Source organism: Arachis hypogaea, chromosome 13, assembly GCF_003086295.3.
Source record: "Arachis hypogaea cultivar Tifrunner chromosome 13, arahy.Tifrunner.gnm2.J5K5, whole genome shotgun sequence".
Classification (NCBI taxonomy): Eukaryota; Viridiplantae; Streptophyta; class Magnoliopsida; order Fabales; family Fabaceae; genus Arachis; species Arachis hypogaea.
Window position 1 is genome coordinate 135775865 of NC_092048.1, and position 23374 is coordinate 135799238.

General features: G+C 23.7%; 1 protein-coding gene across 1 annotated transcript; it reads right to left on the reverse strand.

Moving 5' to 3' along the window:
• Positions 1–10887: 10887 nt before the first annotated feature.
• On the reverse strand, positions 10888–12054 carry LOC112783047 (uncharacterized). The gene has a single exon (XM_025825785.2). It carries the CDS (start codon positions 12052–12054, stop codon positions 10888–10890), a length of 1167 nt encoding a protein of 388 aa, XP_025681570.2.
• Positions 12055–23374: the final 11320 nt, after the last annotated feature.

The window sequence follows — 23374 nt, forward strand, 5'->3', positions numbered from 1 at the left end:
ATATTCATTAAGGAAATAAATTTATTTAAGACTATTTTCTAATTATAAATAATAATAAGACGTATGAAAAAATATTAATGTCATTATTCTTATTAATTAAATCATAATATTAGGTAGTTGATAGTTTTATAGGCGTAAATTATTAAGTAATTACGTAAAAATTAGCAACAAACAAGCAATAAGGATTTAGAATAAATCTATTATATAATACTAATTTCATAATTAAAATATGTCACATATCATATTCTCATATATTCTAATTATTATCTATTTTATTATATAAAAATTAGATTTTTACACTTAATGATAGAGTTGATATGACATGCTTACGAGAGTGTTTAGCAAATTATTTCTTTTAACTCATTAAATACAATTTATTATGATAAATTAACTATATCAACTAATTAATTTGATTAGATATTTAAATATCACATAATTTATTATAATTTATATTAATTTAATTTGGTAGTATTTTTCAATTTATTTCTTTTAATATTCTGTTAGTATTTTTTAATTTATTAAACTAAATTAATTATACTAATTATCTGTATTAATTAATTATTAAAATAATAAATTATTTATGAATAAAATAGATTCTCGATATATTTTTTACTAATAATTAAATCAAATCAAATGATATTTATTGAGCTAAATTTAAATCATGTGAATTAAGGACTAAACTAAAATAATATGATTTTTTATTTATTCAAATTTAATGCAATAAATGAAATTAATTTTGTTAGAATCATGGTCTTTTGGTCTTCTATGTATAGATAGCCACACAAAATTATAAAAATCATCATTTTGATCGCGTTTGCTATTTTATCCTTTTTTGTATGTATAAATGTACTCATAACAAAAAGGTATGGGTGAGTGTTTCATTAATTGTTTGTTTAATAAATATTATAGTCTAAAATATTACGAGAACAAATATTAAAGCTTCCTTAATACTAACATTCGTAGTGTATGATAGGTGTTCTATAACCTTTTTGGATTTAATTGTTTCTTTATTATTATATGTTGTTCTGTTTAATTTATGCTAAAAAGACGCCTTCTCCTAATTCTTTCCACTCTACTAATAAAAAATTTCTAAGAATTGTCAAATCCAGATCGCTAGTTGTTCTCGAATAGCACCCGCTCCACTAGAAATTTCTCTATTTCGAAATGTATCGAAACCTGTATAGTAAAAAAAAGTGGTATGCTATATTTCCAGGATTGGATTTCATATTCGAATAAACCTCGTAATCGTAAGAAAGTAGGCTTTTTAACGACGGATCTAGCAGACGAAAAATTTGGATAGGATCCAACCAATAGATCAATGGGATCTCAGTAAAAGTCGTAGGTATTATATTTATTTTGCAAGCTCTTAAATCTCATGTCCTTGATGGATATTTGTGATTGAGTAATTATTAAAAAAATTGGTTTAATATCTATTTTATATTCTATTTAAATTATAATGGTGAGTAAATATTTTTTTTCAAAATAAATAATACTATTTTTTCATAAAAATAACGTTTAAATAATTGTGAAATTAGATTATACCACATATGATGATAAATATTTTAGCATTAGATCTACTATAAAACAAATTTTTAGAAATATTATGTTGTATTATATAATTTAGTTATATTTTTCATATCTTCAATCTATATTATTTAAATTGGTATATTTCTAAAAAGGGTTATTCAATTTTTTTAATTTATTAAATCAAATAAGTTACAAACTAATTAATTATGTTAATTAAATGTCTAGATATCGTATAATTTAATATAATTTAATTTATATAAATTCATTATTTTTACCATTTATTATTTATCGTAATAAATTTTAGAAATAATTTTTGCAAGTTATATTTTTTTATCTGCATATATACTCAACTTTTAAGAATACTTTTTTTAATTTTGTATTTATAAATAAATTGTTTTCTACTTTAATTTATGAATTTTTTTTATTGCACAATTCACTTTAACAAAAATAAATTAATTTATGAAAATTTAAACTTGAGTACTTGCTATGGTTAAACTCAAACTTTAATTTATTTTGTCATATTATTATATAAATATTAAATTCTTTGATTAAATACTTATTTGATTATGAAATGATATTATATGTTACTTCATTTTGACAATTAAATTTTAGTTACTACATAAATATTATATTTTAGGTAATTGTATTTTTTTGTTATTATAAAAATTATTATATAATTTTAAGATCTTTTAATTATGTTTATTTTTTAAAAGTATTATTATTATTGAAGAGTAATAATGTTTGTGATAGTCTAAAATTGAGAAATAAAAATACAAATATTAATATACTGAGTTTTTGAAGTATAAATTTTGAAATAAATATATGTGATTATAATTAATAATTATAATTAAAAGTCTTTATTTTATTTTAATTTTTTCAGGACAAGTTTATCTTAAATTTTATTTCTTTAGTAATTTGTATTTTTTGTACATTTAATTGTTATTAATTTATATAAATTAAAATGTATAACTTAAAAAATAGATACGTGTCTAAAAATTAAAAAATATCTTTTTTTGTTAGTAAAAGTTTTATGTCGCTTTAGCTTTTTTTTTTCATCATATCTTATATTTTTACTATAATTAAAAGTTAGAGATAAATTATTAAATATAAATTTGTAAAAAATGTAATATTTAATGAATTATCATAATCACATTTAAAGGTATTTAAGTTATTTTCATATAATAAAAATGATATGCTTCAAAAAATATTTGTATATAATTTACTAACAAATATATAAGATATTTATCATAATTTTTATTTTTAACAAAAAATCATTGTATTAAAGTGATGCATTTTAAAGATGTATAAATGAAATTTTTATTAAAAAAATTACAAGATAACAATGCAAATTTATTTTAATTTTATCCTTAATATTTAGTTTTAATTTTACTTTTAGAGTTTTAATATTTTCAATTATACAATTAGAATGAACAACATTAATTATAACTAATCAATTATATTGTTTGATTTGACCAAAATTAAAGAAATATTAAATTATTTAATAAATAATAAATAAAAAATAAAATAAATAAATTTAATTTGAATTACTATCTTATTATTTTCTATATCTAAGAATCAAAATTTTTATATATTTTGATTAATAGTTCTTAAAGGAGTTATTATTTTATTTTCTAATATTTTAATTTTTTTTATAATATTTTCATAAAACTTAATTAATAGGTTCTTTTTCACAATATTTTTCTTGAACTTTTTAACAAAAATATATCTTAATTTTTGTCTTTCATCTTTTATATTCATTAATTATACTAATTTTTTTTACAATGTATTTTTATCAACTACATGTATTGTTTTTCTATCTTTTTTGTTTTTCTTTTTAATTATTTTATTACCTTATTTTTAATTATTTATTTTACTTTCACTCATATGTTTATTGTATTTTACTTTATCTTAGTTTCAATTTCATAGTTAACTTTCAATTATATAAAATTCAATAGTTTCTTTCAAAACATGCTTAAATATATTATCTATTATATATAATCATTAATCATTAGGATAAACAAATAAATATAAATTGAATATATAATTTAATTTTAATTTAAACTAAAAACTAAATGAATTGTTAGAAAAATAACAACTAATTTTATTTTTAATTTCTCTATAATTTATTTAAAAGTAAAAATTTTTCTATAACCAGAAACAGCGTCAATAACAAAATTATAAGTCTCTATAAAATAAAAAATATATATAAAATAAATAACATATATATAATTTTAAAGTTATTAATCATAAACTATGGACAAATTTTAAAAAAAAAATCTTATGAATCAATATGTAATTTTTTAATATTTTTTAAAATTTTTATAATATGTGGGTAAATTACTTTTATAAACCATTTGCATACTAATTTTACGTATATCCCTCAAAGTAAAAAAGGCTACGTGCATGTCTCAATTTACATATCTATGCTACTAAATCGAATGAAAGAAATTCGATTTACAATGAACTGGATTGCTACTAAGTGAGTATAAATCGAACTTTATTACTTCGATTTAGCATGAACCATATAAATCAAAATTTATAGATTCGATTTAGTAGGGGATGGCATCATTCGAATTCTTTGAATTCAATTTACTTTCGAATCACAATGTCAAGTAATTCGAATTCATTAAATCAATTTATATAGAAATGTAAATGGAGACAACTAAGTAACGTTTTTGGGTTTGGAGGATTCAGATAATTTTCAGGTGGCTTTGGTTTATCAACGTAAATTAACCTAATATGTGATATTAGTTATTATTATATATATGAAAAATGTGACTTATTTATGCATTGTTTGGATTAGAAGAATTTGTAGAAAAATAAAATACTAGAGAAGAAAATGGATGAAAAAAATCATTTTTCATTGTTTGGATCAATAAAAAATTTGAATAAAAAACATAAAAATTTATGTAGAGCTCATGAATTTTTTTTCTCTTTAAAGTTGCAAAAAAAACTAATGCAGAAGTGTAAACATGAATAAAAAATACAGAGTTACTATTTGAATTGTAATTTATATATAATATATAAAAACATTAATATAATTTTACTCTATCATAATTTTTTCTCTTCTTACTTTCTCTTTCATCCAAGCAAAAAAAAATTTTTCTTTAATTTCTTTTCATTCATTTTTTTTTCATCTAAACAACATACAAAAAAAATATGCTTTTCTTTTCATTTTCTTTTCTTTCTTTTTTTCTTTTTATTTTTTTGTCATCTTATTTTCTATCTTATATCCAAACAATAGTTTAGTGTTTATCAATTTATCTTTTATTAATATTGTCATAACAAAGATACATGTGACTTTATAAAAATGATATAACCTAACCTTTGATTATCTGATAATTTATTGAGTGGCTAGAATAGCTCCACGTCACGAACCAATGAATGCTAACAACAGGGATGATCACAAAATAGTCGAAATGGATATTTGCAGGGATTACTTGCGTTTTGGGGCTAAATGGAGACTCATAAAATCTTCACGACCTGCCACGCAAAAATGGATGGGGACTAGGGGTGGCAAACGTGCCAAAACTTATCAGGTTGGCCCGCATAACCCGGCAAAAAGGCAAGTTGGGCTGAAAATTTGAGACCGCCAAACTTAAAAAGCCCGCCTACCCCGCACTGCCTAATCCATGGGCTTTGGTGGGATTCGGCGGGGCGGGGCGGGACAGGCTTTCCTGTTGGGCCAAGCTTTTATTTTGTCAGGGCCATTTTTTTACAATTATCTATGATGTTATTGATCTACAAGAGGATGAAAATGATAATTGAACATGTTCTAAGTTATATTTTGGATTATACTTTATGTTTGATTGATTATAAACTTGAAGATGTTTAATTATATATTTTGGACAATATTTGTTTTACTTTGGACAATGTTGGTTTTGTTATTTTGTTTCAAAAGATTTGGGTTATAATTATGTTTATTATATATTTATAATTATAAATACTTTAATGTGTGTGAATTTAAAAATGATAATTTTTTATGTTTTTAGAAATTATAAATTTATTGAAATTATTGTGAAATTATATATATTATTTAATATTTAATGGTTTATAAAAAAAAAGAGATCCCGCTAACTCGCTAGCCTACATTAGACGGGGCGGAAGAAAAATTCAGAACCGCCTTATTAGGCGGGGCGGCGCGGGGCGGGCTACCCCACGAGATGACGGGATTTTGGCGAGATAAGACGGGCTTTCCCGTTTGCCATCCCTAAAGGGGACATGGACACAAGTACCTATCTCATGGAACCTATTAAATATACACGAATATAAAATTATTAATTTATTCCAATTTATATATACATAAATTCATTCCTTGAATTTAGTAATCCTAATTTCTGTTTCCAATTCGAATTCTTTCTTTTTCTTCCAGACTCATTCTCAACTTCGATCCTCTGTCTCTCTAACTCACTTTTTTTGCTTCTCAAGTCTGTCACTACGTCGTTCGGTATCGTCCTAACAAATTATGTTATGTTATTATGTTGAAATATGTTTTTATGTTTTCTCCTTTTGAAATGTTATTTTTCATAACGAATACGTTATAAATTGTGTTGAATTATATTGAAATGATTATCTTATGATTATTATATTATGTCAAAAGTTTTCAAAGAATATTCGTAGATACTCGAGGAGATATGCGTTCCTTAAGGGGTAATTAAACAGGAACTTGTAATGACGGAGAAAGAATAGGAGCATTTTTTTTAAATAGGAGTAAGGGATGGAAATTGGGCTTCTCACGCTCTCCTGAGTACTCGTTACCATATCTAACTAGCAATGGAGATCCAATCTGAACCGATTTAAGAGGAAATACGTGGACTTCATCTGCATTGGGCCTTTAAAGTAATGAACCTAAGTCGGATTTGGAACCCTAACAATAAATTTTAGTTGATCTTGCTTGCATTGATGTCTTTCTAGGTCCAAATATATCCTGGATTGATATTTTGAGTCATTGTTATAGCAAATACCATACTATTTAATATTATAACACTTGGTATATGTAAAAGTTAGATATATTTACAAGACATTTTTTAATTCAAATTTCAAAAATTAATTATCTTTTTTTTAGTTTTAAATATTATTTTTCAATGTAACAAAAAAGTGAAAATAACAATAATCACTCACATAATTAAAATAGATAATCTTAATATATGCATGACACTATATATATTAAGGATTATTATATATGATATATAATTTTTTTTCTGTAATGACTATTTATATAATTTATTGAATAATTATTTTATTTTAATATTTAATAAATTTAACATATAAAATATTATTTAACATATAAATTAAATAACTTAAATCATCATCTAGGACAATAAGTATAACAGTATAAATACTTATTTATTTATTAGTAGTAAAAAATATATAAATAGTATAAATTGATATATTTTTTAGTTTAAAAGTAATAATAAAGGTTATTGATTAAGTTAATTATATAATTAAAAAATTATGAAAGTTTTCTTAAATAAGAATAAAAAAAAGATCACTATTTTCACATATTACAAAGTTTATGAAAAAATTTTGGATAATAAATCAATCCTCAATAGATTATACATTAATTCTGTCAAAAAAATGAATAATCAGTACATTGGATATTATTATTACGTACTAATATAATATATATTATTGATTATTAATTTTATAATTAATTTTTAACCCAATTTTTGGTAATTAAAATTTAAATGATTGAATTTATTAAATACTGAATATTTTGTATTTAACCAATTTATTTTTTAATTGAAATTAAAAAAGAATGAGTTGTTAATCCATTCTAAATTTAAATTTGAGTAAGAAAATAAAAAAAAATAAATTTTATCTCACTAACCAGAATTAATTTCAAGATAAGAAATTACTTTGTATATTATATATATTGTAGGATAGTATGGTTATTTGCTATTTTTTAATGGTAAATATTATCAAATAAAATAGTGTAAGAAATTAGAAGAAAATATATTTACAAGTTTAGAAAATATTAATTTATTTTTTAATAAAATAAATTATATATTTAATAACAAAAGTTATTATTAGTTTCTCTTCACGCTAACTAATATTGGTGTTTCAATACACCACTTTACCAAGAAATATTAATCGATCTAATAACTTTTGTAATGATATAAGTTTATGAATTTGAAAATTTAAAATTATTTCGTAAAATGTGAAGTTTTAACAAGTAAACAATATTGATCATATTATTTTGATTTCAAGAATGAATATGATACCAACAAATAAAATTATCTCAAGTAAATTTTAATAAAGACAAAAGTCCATAAATATTACTATTAATGAAAAATTAATCTATTTTAAAGACAAATATAATGTTTTTCTATGGATTTTTTAACTCGGCAAATCGATGAATAATCTACCACATATTGATACTCTATTTATTAAAGGTCTGTCACTAACTAATGGATTGTTGTACACACAATACCAAATTCAAACTCCAAATACTTGTTTAAGCAGACAAATGAAATGATCATTCAACAAATATAAATTAATTAAAATAAATATTAATTATTTTTAATATTTTTAAATTATAAATATTTATAATAATAATTACTATAGATATTTTTTATTTAAATTTTAATAAAAGAACATGCACTAGTTAAGTTAATAAACTAGCATATGCTTACCATACTGATTAATTTATTTGCCTTCCTTGTAAATATTCGTATCAAATAATCAAATCATATCGAACATTATAAAGCCAATCAAATTCTTCTATTAACATCGGGTCCAATGTTCAAAACCTACACATAACTATTCTTCAGCAAACAATGTCTTTTCTATCAAGAAAAAAAAAAGTAAAGAAATACTATTAACTATTAAGTAAAGAGTTAAAAACGGGACAACCAAAAAATAAATAATATCAAATAAATTTCTTAGCCTCTAGCCTTCGTTGAATACTAAAACTAGCAAATCTAGATCCAACAAAATTCGTACTAAATATAAATATAAAAACATACTGTGACTTGTGAAATAATTATCAACATGATTCCACTACATGCGACTATATATAGTATCTTCATCATTTAGAGTGAATCAATTTTGATAAAATAATTATTTTTTTTTTAAGTAAATAAAAATAATAAGATTTATATCGTTTTCAGATATCATAATTAATGAGAATAATGTGAACACCACAAGTAGAAAAGTGGCATGGAAACTAGCTAGAAAGTAGAAAGATTTGGCTTTGGCCGCCATATCTATTTTCCACTTAGCTATACTCAGATCACATGTCACTCCATTAATTAACAATTTCAACGTTATCTAAAATGGACAAAATAATTAATGATCTATCAAAACAACAGTGTTTTCTATTGTTCAAATGCAAAAGGCAATGGCTCCTTCTCCTCTACCTGTCCCTTTCAAATTTTTGTAGTTCTGAATTTGTGCAAGCCAACCAAAAAAAAAAAAGTCAATGGGACAAATATTTCAAACTTTTTGTTGAGCTATATATGCTATCATAATTCATATCCTACAGTTCAAGTGTTGAGTAGAGATTAATTTTCATTGGACATTTTATCCGTCTTAAAATTCAAAATTATTAGATAAAAAAAAAGGTTTACTTGAGGAGTTAGGTTGTTTTAGGATACAATCCATTTTTGGAATAGCAACCTTTTTTAAAGTTAAGAGTAGTGTCTCTTATTCATAAAATTACATAAATACATTCTATTCATAAAAAAAATTTCTATAAGTATTAAGGAAAATGAATCCTTTCTAATAAAAGATATACTTGAGAGAATAAAATATAATTTCTCATCTTTAATTTTATAAATAAAATCAAAATTAAATTAAAAAAATAATGAAGAGTTAAAATTAAACACTTAACAGCATTCCATTTTTTTTTTCCAAAAATTCACTCCCAGGTATTAAGTATGTTTGACATTTACAGAGGCAATTGAAGATGTCATTTCCGTAATTTCGAGTCTTACATTTATTTTTGTGGATAAACATCAGCCCAGAGAAACAAAAGCACTTCCCTCTAACCGTCATTTCCACCAAACGCGGCGACCGGATAAGACGGGTCCCACATTTTTTAGTTTTCTTTAAATATTTTTATATATAATATATTTTTTTCTAAACTTTATCAAAAATATTTTAGAATATCTAAAATTTTATTTTAATTTTATTTTAAATTTTTATTTATATCAAATATATTTTTTAGCACTAAATTTTTTTAAAATTTAAGATGAGTTTAACTGTAATATTTAGTAATTAAGAATTAATGACAAAACTTTATTTTTGTCTTATTTATCTTAAAAGTTATTACTAAATTAATTTTATATAAATAAAATTTTTTAAAATAAAATTAAAACAAAATAAAATTTATGAGTATTTTTTAAATTTTTAATAAAATTTAATAATATAAAATATATTTTTTCCAATATTTATTTTATATATGAGTTGAAGCAGATAAATTAATTTCTCCTATTAACATTAGTTAATTTTTTAAAAAAAATAAATTCTAAATTTTAAATATAAAATTTTAAAACTTAAATATTAAATTTTATATATTAAATTTTAAAAATAATAATTAAAAATTAATTTTATAATAAAATATAATTAATATTAACTATTTTCGTACATTTTCTTTATATAATAATATTGCTTCAGCACAAGATAATATTTATCTAGTACTTTATTTCATTTATTTATCAGAATACTTTGTTATACATTTCATATATTAGATATAGGGACAGAGATATGCTAACTATTTAGGGGGGCGGTGTTATATTTTATATTACTATTTCTATTGATAAAATTAAAAAAATATATATATAATCTCAATCAAAGTAAGACAATAATATATAAAAATTACTACTTACAGTTTTGTATCATGAAAAGGCTATTCGACATTTTTTTTTCTATTTTCAAAATCATCTATAATTGAGTTTGTGTCGAAAATAGCTGCTAATTTTTTTCTATATAGATGACCAAATTGTCTGCAAGAAATTCATCAACCATCTTACTTTGGAGTCTTATCTTAACAATTTTCATTGTTGAAAAAGCTCTTTCTGTTGTTGCTGTAGACACTGGTAGAGTCAAAACAAGACGTATTAATCTATCAACCATGTGATAAGTTCTTGATTTTCCCGTTTCTTGCAACTTGTTGCACAATTCAGAAAGTGTACCAATGCCTTTCAAATGATTTGGTATATCATGCTGATAATGTTGCAATTGAGATTTCAAAATATTTAGCTCATTAGAAGGAAAGTCAAGGGGATAAAACTTCTCTGCTAACTTGCTAATTTCTTCAATATTAAATGATTTGAAATTGTCCTTAGGATCCAAAGCACAACTCAAAGTCAAAAGCTCTATTGTTTGCTCATTAAATCTACTATTCAACTCTTGTATTTAAGAGTCAATTGTTGCCAAGAATACATCTATTCGATAATGATGCTCAACTGTCACAATTGGTTGACGAGATCGACCTCTTTCAAAAACATATTGTGCACTCATATTAGGGACTTCAATTTCATGTTTTTCACAAAAATCTTTAACATTTGCAAGAAAATTGCACCATCTACCATCTCTTAATTGTTGAAGAAGTAGCTTTGATGTAGAAACAATATGCATTGCATTAAGAATATCTTGAGATTGTTGTTGCAGTGCTTGGCAAAGAACATTAGTGATTCCCATAATCTCTTTCATCAAGTGCAAAGTGAAAATAAATTCAAATGACAATAATATTTTACTAACACCATAAGCCTCACCTCTTTGTGCATAAGTTGTCCCGTCTTGAATGATATTATTGAGAACAATATTGGTAGCAGTAAACATTTTTACCAAACTGCAAATAGAATTAAAGTGAGAGCTCCATCGAGTATCCCCAACTCTTTGTAAAGTGCTTATTTGATTCACACTTTTGCCTGTTTCTAATTCATTTTGAGCAACCAAGTTTGCATTTTCAATTGTTTGAGCTTCTTGTAATTGATCATGTCTTTTTGAAGAAGCACTAACAATAGTGACAATAGAGTTTAAGTGAGTAAAAAATTCATGAATTTGAAGTACCTCTCTTGAAGCTTCTACCAATGCTAATTGTAACCTATGAGCAAAACAATGTACATAGTATGCTTGTGGAGAATCTTTAAGAAACAAAACTTGCAAACCATTCCACTCACCCAACATGTTGCTAGCACCATCATACCCTTGACCCCTAATATTTTCAACTTGGAGATTATAATGAGAAAGGACAGAAATCAATTCTTTCTTTAAAGTTGTTGCACAAGTATCAGTGACATGCACAAGATCAAAGAATCTCTCTTTAACAAAACTATCTAAAGTAACAAATCTCAAAACAATGGCTATTTGCTCCTTTTTAGATTCATCTCTAGCTTCATCAACAATAATACAAAATTTGACATCTCCAATCTCTTCTCTAATTGAATTTCTCACCTTAGTAGCAAGAATATGTAGAATTTCTTTTTGGACATCATTTGAAGTATACTTAGCATTTTTTGGAGCATTTTCCAAAACATTCTTTTTCACTTTTTCATTATAAGATTCCAAAAATTTCAACATTTCCAGAAAGTTACCTCTGTTACTTGAACTTTGGCTTTCATCATGTTCTCTGTATGCACAACCTTAAAATGTCAACCATCTAATGCAATCTATAGATGCTCCTAGTCGAATTCGATTCTTTTCAATCTCTTATGATGTTTGCTTATGAAGAAGTCTGTCAATATGTTGTGATTGTTTCATCAAATCATCACATGATTTCAGCGCCTTATGATGGAATGAGTTAAGACCTTTGCCAATGTGATTCAAAAGAGCACATTCTTTTCCATTATTTACTTTCTTCCAATTCTTGAAACCATTATCAATAAAAGCATTTGAACCCGTATTGATTGAAGGTTCCTTAGCAAAAAGAAAGCACGGAAAATAATATATAGCATCATCTTCTATAGGATATTCTAACCAAGATGGGAACAATTTAAACCATGAAGCTTGAAAGCGACGATAACTTTTATCACCAGAAAATAGATAATTATCAAGAATTGGTTGATTTGGCCCAACTTTAATATAAGCCCGACGAATTTCATCTCTTTTATTTGGAGGAAACTTCCAAATCATTGGTCGCATTCCAGGATCTCTTTCCAAACGAAAAACATCCAGTTGATTTGGAAGAAGTCGTGGACGCTTTGAACTATTCAATGAAGAACTTGAAGTAATGAAATTTGATGAACCCTCAAGTATTGGAGTAGTAATAGTAGAAGCATCTTCATTCTCTTGATATTTTCTTTAAAAAAATGTATCAATGGTTTTGAACTTACTCATAATTTAAATGGCCAAATAAGTTCATATAATTAAAAATATATTTAGCAAAAAGTATAAATTACAATCTAAATCTTTATAAAATATAAAAATTATATTTCAATTTAAAATAAAAATATTAAAATTCAGAACAATAATACTAACATTCTAGTAAAATTATAAATAATATAAAATTGTAATTAAATTTAAATAGTTAACTAATAAAAAAACTAAATATACAAACTAACATATAATAATATAAACTTAATTAACAAATAATAATAAATTAACTAATTAAGTAAATAACTAAATATATAAAAAAAATAAAAATAGAACCTTTTGAGAAAGAAGAGTAAAAAATCACTTGTTAAACTATTATCTTTTTTTTTTAATCTGTAAAAAGATAAAAAAATAAGAGTCAAAGAGGTAAAATTGTAAAAGATAAGAAGATTAAAGAGATAAAGAAAAAAAATAAAAAAAGTTGTTACCTACAATTTTAAAAAGCCAAAGCGAGAAGGGGAAGAGGGAGAGACTGGTTGTATGCTGGAAATTGGAAAATAAAAAAAGGGGATGGAGAAACTGACCTTGGGAAATAAAAAAGGATAGGAATTGGAAAATAAAAAAAAGGATAGAGAATAGGCTATTGAGTTGGATTTTTTTTTTGTATGAATTAAAAGGGGGTTGAAAAAGATAGAACAAAAAGAGAGGGACAGGGGCTGGGAAATAAAGAAAGGGAGGGGATCAAACTAATTTTTTTTTAAAATAAAAACTAAAATTTTGGGGGCATTGCCCCCTTTACTTGTATGTACATGCGCCCTTGATTAGATATGAGTTTAATTTTAATGTATTAATAATATAAAATATTTTATATAATTATCTATGTTATATTTATTTAAATAATTATTTATAAATATAATATAAAAAATAATTATTTTTATGAATGTAATCTTATAATTGAATATAGGGTTAAATATTTTTTTTAAGGTCTCGGGTGAAAATAAAATTTATCTTTAACTTTTTTTTATTATTAAAATTATCCTCAACATTATTAAATGTTTTAAAATTAACATTTTCATAAAAAATAATAATGCTTTGATGATTTTGTCCTTAAAACAAAAACAAAAAATCCCTCTCCCCCACCCTTACCACTAACTCTATGTCCCCTGTATCAACACATCTTTTTCTCTCTTTCTCTTTCTCATCTCTAACACTATCACTACCATACCACACACTACCTTTAACTCTAACACCAATCATAACTCTTCATCCATCACACTCTCAGCCACCCTCTCATCTAAACAACAACAACAAATGACAACAGCAATTTAATTTTGAAATGAGAATCACAAATGGCTAAACGGCAGTGGAATTAGTTCGATTGAGTCTGGAAGAGTTTGATAACTTCGAATACCGGCGTCGTCTCAAGCAGAATTTGGTATTACTGGAATAACACCCACACTTGATAGGCTTCAATGGCAGAAGCGATGAACCAGCGGCAACCGCGATGAACCAGCAGCAACAGCGGCGAACACTGCAATATCCTCTCTCTCTCTCTCTCTCTCTCTCTCCGGTGAGCCATTGGGAGCACCAGCAGCTTTCTTCCTTGTTGTACTTTCCATCGCATCCCTAAACCCGTGGTTTTGTGTTGAGTGTTGGGTTGTGTTAGGTAAGAGATTCAAGTGGAAATAGTTAAGGATAATTGGTGGTGGTGATAATGGTGATAGTGGGGGGTGGTGGAGAGAGAGAAAGATAGAGAGAGAGATGATGAAGATGCAGGGAGACAGAGAGAACTAACAAAAAAAAGGTTTTAAATTTTTGTTTTAAGGGCAAAATTGTTAAAGTATTATTAGTTTTTATGAAAATGATGATTTTAAAACGTTTAGTAATGCTGATAATGATTTTAATAACAAAAAAAGGTTGGAGACGAATTTGATGTTCACCCCAAATCTTAAGGACAAAAAAATACTTAACCCTTAAATATGCATATAAAATTATTTTTATTAATATTATATCAAAATTAAATTTATGACATATTATTACTTAATAATAGCCAATATTTTTCACAATTGCTATATTAAAAACAGGATATTGTCAATAATGTTTTATAAATTTATAGTGGATTGATATTTAAGGCGCCTAATCTAACTTTGTTATTTTTAAAGTTTTAGGCAGCACTTGGTCAAGTAGTGTGAATTATCTCAATTTTAACGTTTTATCTATTCAAAATTTTAAGAATTTAGTATAAAAGTATTTTAGATAAATGGTTAATCGTATATTATTATATTACTAAAATAATAAATTTTTAAATTTATTATTTACAAAGTTATTATCTTTTTTTATGTCTCAAAGATTAAAAGACCAAAAAACAAAACATAAACCAAATCAAATTTGCTAGAATTAATAGCTTTTTTGTATTAGAATTTATTCCAAATTTATATAAGACTTTATTTATAAAATATGAGCCAATTCATTTTTTGTTTCAGATTTAGCCAATTAATTAACAATACTATTAACTTCTTTCGAATCAGATGAAATCGAACTTCTCAGTCTTTAAACAAAAGATTTTGGAGTTGTAACATAATATCTTTTTCCTCATTTGTTTTATGGTTGGTTATAAAACTCAACATAAAATAAATATCAAATGAGTTCGTCTCACAAATAACACTAAGTGCATTAGGTTTTTCAAATTAACATAAGTTCCTACTAAGATATTAGCAGCTCACAACGATAAATAAACCAGAAAGAAAAAGCACCTGAATGGTTCAATATTCATCTCCCTCTATCATCTCTTAAAATACAATCAAAACCAACTCACTGCACTCCATAAAGAACATTAACATCACAGTTGACCTTAAAAGTACCGTTGGGTGAAGGCTCCCACTTAAATTTTCTCTCAATATCTAAATAGATAAACAGGTTGTAACGAAAATGTCTAAGATCAAAACTCATATTTCTAACTAGCATCGTCACTTTCTTATCAAACAAAGATTCATTTGAGTTAAAAACCTTATAACATCAATACCTCTATCTTCACCATATTCCTTATGCAAAGAAGTAGTCCTTACTCGATATGCCCTATTTGAGCTAAGCTAAATCGGACAATCCTCTAGTCTCAACGAATATAAATTCGAGAATATTCCAAACTATAAATATAGTTAGATAATTTTATAAATTTTTTATATTATTAGCATATTAAAATTAAATTCTTATATATTGAAAATGTAATTTTTTAATTATTTTTTCAACTTATATTTAATATTTTCTAGTAATATATTTAAATCTATTACATAACTTAAACATAAATTATTCTCGTACTTTTTGTTTTATCAAAAGTTTAAATTCAAAGATAATAAAAGATAAAAATAGATAAAATTTAAATAAAAAAACTTTAAAAATGGAAAAAATTAACCATTAAGTTTGGCTCAACTGCAAACATTTAAACAGGAAAAAAATCTATATATATTTCTTAGATTTTATATTTTTCGTTGGTTATAATTCTTCTATATTTCATTGTCAATCATGAGAAAGAATATCAAATTGAGATGCATGAAGGCATTCATATCACGTGCTGGCCACGTGGGTTGGGTTTGATGGTGACTGGGCCCCACTCGCTTGGGCTCGTGTTTGATGGTGATGCGCGTGAGCACGTAAAGACACGGCGCGTGGGTTCGCTGGATGAAGTAGACTTGGTGTGACGAGGAAAATGGGGTAAGTGCCTAGGCTATAACGAAAGTATGAATGCGCTAAAAGTGAACGCCCTGTTTTTATTTATTTTTTATTTTTACTTATAATAATGTTAGGAAATTAGTAAGTTTGGTGAACCTCAGGGAAATTATTTTGACACAATAGGCTCCATGTTGCTCTTAATTACCGTGACGCCATCGATATATAAGAATTAAGGATTAATATTTTTTATTGGATAGAAAAACGAGACCTAGGCCCCAAAAAAAAAAAAAAAACAACAAAAAAACAAAAAACTAAACAACTATGTTTCGGATTAAGCTAACTTCTCTACAACCATCATCGATTATCAAACTAAGGGTACTAAAAAGAAGATTAATAAATTAAAATCCAGCATTAGCTATCATGCCCTTTCTCGCAAGATGGTTCGTGTATCTGTTCTCTTTTCTGTAAGTATGCTAAAATATGAGCTCCTAACTTTTATTTATATATGTTGTTATATGTCTAACAAAGTATATAGATAAAGGATTAATATTTAAATTTATATTCGAGAAATTTTTGTAAAAAGTAAAGATTTAGTTTGGTTTTTGTCTAATTTTATGAAAAATAAGATATCTTTTATCTAAAAAATATTACTTTAATTTTTTATTTTTTTTATTTTAAAATAGTATGATTTTTTTGTTAAACTATTCGTGAAATAATAATATAAATTAGTTTTATGAGAATTTTATTTATAATTTGTAAAAATTTTAAATTTTTACAAAATTATTTTTAACAATATAACTAGTTATAATTATTACTATCACTACTTTTTTTATTTTTATCATTATCACTTTTACCTCTACTATTTTTATATATTATGCAATCATATTTTATCATCATCGTTATTTCTTCTATTATCATTATCATTAATACAAATATCATCATCAATATTAATATTATATTATTTTATTTCTTATTCGATACTTTTTTTTAAGTCTTTGTATTATAATTATTTTTTTCTGCGACATCATTCGACAATGGTCTTTTTCCACTTAACCACTACTGGTGAAAAAATTCTTTAAAAATAAACTTATTAATAGTTTATGAAATTTTAAAACTCACATAAATTACAAATAAAACCCCCACAAAACTAATTTTTATTATTATTTATCAGATTTTTTAATAGATAAATCATATTGTCATAACATAAAAAGGTTGAAAGCCGTTTTATTTTCTACAAGGGGCGCCTTATCTTCCGTAAAAATGAACAAAGATAAGATAAGATATTTACTCTTTTAATTTGGTTCCTACAAAATTAAATTAGTCGTATTAATCTCAAAAGATATATCATAAGTCAATTTTTTATCAGATAACATGTCACATTTAGTGACACATAATATGATAATATTACAAATTAATATTATGTGTCATAAAATAATTGGTTGATGTATTATATCAGTAATATGACATAAATTTATATAAAGTTAAATTAGTTCTAAAAGATACATATGAATTATTTTTATTTTTTAAATTTAAAAATGATTCATGTGTATACTTGAGAAAATAATTTGATTTTATATAAAACTATGATATGTTAAATTTTAAAATGACAAGTGACATGTCAAATGTTATTGACGTAAAACATTAACCAATCGTTTTATGACATAGACTATTAACATGCTATATCATCATATTATATGTTATTTAATATGACACATTATTGTCTAATCGATATTTTTAATAGAAGGATTTATTTAACGTGATATGTTTTAGGGACTAATATAAATAATTTAATTTTAAAGGATTAATTTAAAAAATAAATAAATTTTCAAAGGCGAATTTAAATATTAACCATAGAAGTTAATTAAATTTACAATTTTGCTAATAAATGTTTCGAATATAATTATTAAAGTCTTAATAAAAAAATTTAAATAAGTTAAGGATCTTGTTAACATGTGTTTAAATAAGAATATATTTTAAAAATATTATAAACTTTTTATTAAAATGTATTAAATATATATTTTTTATATTTTTAGTACATTAAATACATACAAAATATAATATTTTTTATTAAAATTTATCTATTTTGTACATTTAAGACACATGTTAAAATTATAAAATTAAAACTTTTTTATTAAAAATATAAAAAATTTAAAGCTTTAATATATTTATTTTATATTTATTAAATAAAAATATTTTAAAATTTTTATTAATAATAAACTTATCACGTACCTTTGAGATACATATTAGTAAAATTCTTTTTATTATTATCCTCCTAAAATGTGTCTTAAAGCACAAGATAACTAAATTCAAAGTTAAAAAGCTCAACATTTTTAATGTATATATAATTATATTTGTGAAAAATTAAAAAAATTTTCACTAATAATAACTTTAATAACATGGTAGCTAAAATTTTAATTTAATTTTATAATTTATAATATTATTATTAAATAAGTTGATCAATTTTATAAAATTTGTACTAAATATGATAATTTACAATTTAAATCTTATTATAATTTTATATTTTATGTATTTAATTTATTTTTTTAATTTCACAAAAAATTATATTTTTTATGTCTTGTTAATAAATGACTTAATTAAATTCTTTAAATTTATGAGAATGGACACTTTGCCACTTATTGTGGTTTTGTTTGGATAGAATGCCAATGCATTAAAATCGGCACTTTGGTGCACAATAGCTACTTGCATGTTTGTAGTAAGGTAATCAATCAATTGGTGACATTTCCTTTAACTATAAAAGGGATTAAAATAAGATGATCCAGAAGTTAGGATATTGGGCATTATTAATGGATTAATGGGTACATATTATCTACACAGGAGAAAGGAAAACTATAATTTGGTAGTTCCACCTAAAAGAGCTACCTAATTATTTAAGTCACAAAAGAAATCATATTTAAAACATGGGAATATTTTTTAGTAAGGAGTGAAATTAACCGAATTGTAACTAAATTCTTAAAAAAATGCATTATATATGATGCTTTTATTTTTTCAATATATTTTTTATTTTAAATGAATGATTTTTTACTCTCCACCCAACTTTTTTCCACTATATTATTACTCTAAAACAATCCTTCTCTATGAAGTGAACATAGGACAATTAGCTTCTTGATGCAAATAACATCAAACCAAATATTAGCGGAATGTCAATTATCCCAAACAATTTGCGGCTAATATAATTGATTTTTTTATTTGAACAATGTTATATGACTAGTAATTATTATCATATTTTGTTAGTATTTTATTAATAATAATTTATATCTATATTTACAGATATTTTGTACATAAAAATTATATAGTTTATACTTATATTTATTAGAATTTTATAGACATGAATCAATATAGTTTATACTCATTTTTCAAAATTTATATATATAATAAAATTTATTTATTAAAAATTATTAAAAATATTTATACTGATTAAATAATAACAAAAATATTAAAATTAATGTACTTGTTTGGACACAATTAAATCGATAAAATAATTCTTTTTTAATATTTTTTTATTTTTTAGTGTATTTGTTAAATTTTTAATAATAAAAATATAAGTATTAAAAAAATAATTTTTTTGAGAAATTATAATTTATATATTTTTTAATTTTTTCTTAATTTTTTCATATAATAAACGAATAAATAATATTTTTATTTTATTTTATTTAAATATAATTGATAAATTAAAAAATTAAATGAGATATTCAAACGTATAATTATTTTCATTTTGTACATTTTTTTTAAAATTATTAAATTCTTTTTAAAAAAATGGTGTCCAACTTATTCCAATATCCGTTGGGAATTTCTGTTCTTAATTTTCTTTTAAAAAGAAGAGAGGAAAGAAGGTAGGTGAAAATAAAAATGGGAAAAAGTGTGTAGGGTAGGAGGCGTGTGGCCTGAACTTATCCACAAATGCCAGCTAGGAAATGGCGTGTGTTGGAGCTGACTCAGCCTCTCCATGACCCAACACTCAAAATTTTTTTATAGTATAAACAAAATTACTCAAAGTCACTTTATAATTATTTATTTTATAATTTTTTATTAAATAATTATTGTAATAAATCAATATAAAAAATTTATTTTTATACTATATACAAGAATAAAAAAAATAAAGGGAGCAAGCTCTTCTTTTTTTCCCCTCGTTCCAAGAGCTTCCAGCATTGTAATTACCAATTGCAACCCCCTTGTCTTCGTTTATTTTCTTTCCTTTTTTATTTTATTATTATTTTTTTTTCACCCTAGGCTAACTAGCTAGCTGTCATTTACTTGCTACCAGCTCATCACTTCATTCATTCCTCCATTCATTAAACCCTTTTCTGTTTTATTTGTACATAATTACCACAAGTGCCCTTACAAGAAGGTTATATTTTTTTGGGGGTAAAGATAGTATATTTATTTGGAAAAAAGTAACTTTTATTCATCTGCTTTTTATAAGGGACAAATATTTGTTTGTTTGTCATTTTAAGGGAACAAAATCACTGAATTATGAGTTGTTAAGATAGTATATGATATAACTATACACTATATATAATCTTTTGAAAATTGTGCTAAAAATCTCCCAATTTAGCATGTAAAACACTTATCATTTAATTAATATGATATTTTTATTATTACACACATTTATTTAATAAATAAAATGATGAATTATTAAGTATTAAATACACTAGTTATTTAAAACAACAATAATCGGTATATTGGCAAATCAATTACCGAATTTTCATTTACTTAGGTGTAGGTTTAAATTTGCCAGACATGTTTATGTTTATATAAAATGAGTTTATTTTTTATGTATTGAAAATATAAAATATTTTACACAATTATTTATTTATATTATTTTCAATAATTATTTATGTATCAAATATAAAAAATAATTATTTTTATTAATATTATAATATATAATGAAATGTATAAGTAAAATTTATTTATCGAAAATAGTGCATAAAAATTAAATTAATATAAAATATAAATTTATTTTGATTCTAATTTTGTTGTTAAAAAAAAAAAGCTATTTGAATCCTATTAGGCCATTACTATAACATGATAAATTATTGTCTATGCTAAAAATCTTTCATAATGAATTGGGTTGCCTACTTGCCTTTGTCATTGGTCATTTAATTTGGATGTGTTAGGCTTTTAGGCATATACGGCTATAGAGCTAATTAAGTTTGGGGTTATATTTTTATAATATAATTAAGTTCTATTATTTCAAATCAAGGGTGTATGTGAAACAGATTGTTTAAATATTCTGTACTTTTTACATGATTTTAGTGGTAGGTATACGTCTAAAGTTGTTGACTTAATTAACAAGATTTAAGAATTTTTTTTCAAGATTTTAGTATGTATAATTTGATTAGATAATTAAAAAAGTAAATAAGATAACAGATTAAATAATTAGATATAAAGCTATAAATAATCTTAATCATGTGATTTGATCTAAGACTAGTGATGTTTTTCAGCAAATCATCATTTTTTATTTAGAATAGGTATTTTTGTTTTGATTTTTTTGTTTAAACTAAAATTAAAAAAAAAATCAAAGGCCTTATCTAAACCCATAAATAATTAAAATAGGCTGTGACATGTGACTTTCATTGATGAACAATGAGTATGGGTGGTGAATGGTGATGATGACTTTGGTATGAAATAATGAATATTTTGGGTAAAAAGTACTTGGATCAATCTCTTATCCATCTTCAGCAGCCATAATTGGACCATATTAATTAATACTCTCTATCTATCTGTATCTAGTAGTATACAGCTGCATTGTTAAATCAGCATGCATTTCATGCAGGCAGTGTCAAGAGCCACATGAGTGCGGGTGAAAAAACCCTATCCAAATTGCTCTGGGTTTGTTTTGGACTGACAAAAAATAAGTTTTAATTATTTTAAAAACTTAATTTTTTTTAACAGGTTAGACTCAAATTCATGAAATAGTTTAATTAAATATATTTAATATTTTTTATTTTATTTTATTACTTTTAGAAATTATTAAATTTTTTAACATATTTTATACTAAATTAGATTTATCAACCGGTCCAATCTAATACTCAATAATAAATAGTCTATAATAAATTATAGGATAAGTTTAGACTAATAAATTTATTATTAAGAGTGAAATTATTCTAGTACATTTCCACTCTTACACCTAAAGCAACAATTTTTGCCAAATTTTTTTATTATTATATAGGAATGGAATTACAACAATTAATAAGGATTAGTTGTTGTGATCTTGATTTATGATGATAAAAGATTGTTTAACTAAAATAGAAAAGGGTTTGTTAGTTGTTAACATTCTTCAGGCATCTTAGCCATGAAGGGTCACATTTAACGTTTTTATTCATTGATAATTGCTAGTACTATGAAAGTAGCCCAAGGCTTTTCATGTGTTCAAGAATCGGAATTACTTCGAAAGGTCATTCACATCGTGTGTGAAAACAATAATATTTTATAACTAGACGTAGTTATAATATACAAAAATTTTCAAGTGTATTTGTTTGGTTTAAATTTATTTATTTTATAAAAAGAAGGGAGCAATTAGAAACTAACACCATTATGTGCAAGTTGGACGAACGTGACCCCGATGATTAGACAATTATTTAAGTAGGAGGAATCCACAATAATCAATAATTAATAGGACCAACACATGCTGTATAGGGCAGAAAGCCAGAAATATCTAAGGAAGAAAATAGATTACACAGTTATTATATAAATAAAATATTATTTTTATCTCTAATACATAATTATTATTAAAATTTAAAATTTTGTAAAAAAATAATTAAAAAAATAAATGTCACAAAAAAATTTTGGTTATATTTTTTTAATATATATAAAACATATAATTTAATTAGTAATATTATTAATGTTTATATCACTCATTTTGTTAATTATTAGTATTAAATTTAGTGGTAAGATAATATTA

Bases quoted from the DNA above. Each gene is read 5' to 3' on its own strand.
- LOC112783047 (XM_025825785.2), bottom strand. From the start codon at position 12,054: ATGTTGAAATTTTTGGAATCTTATAATGAAAAAGTGAAAAAGAATGTT.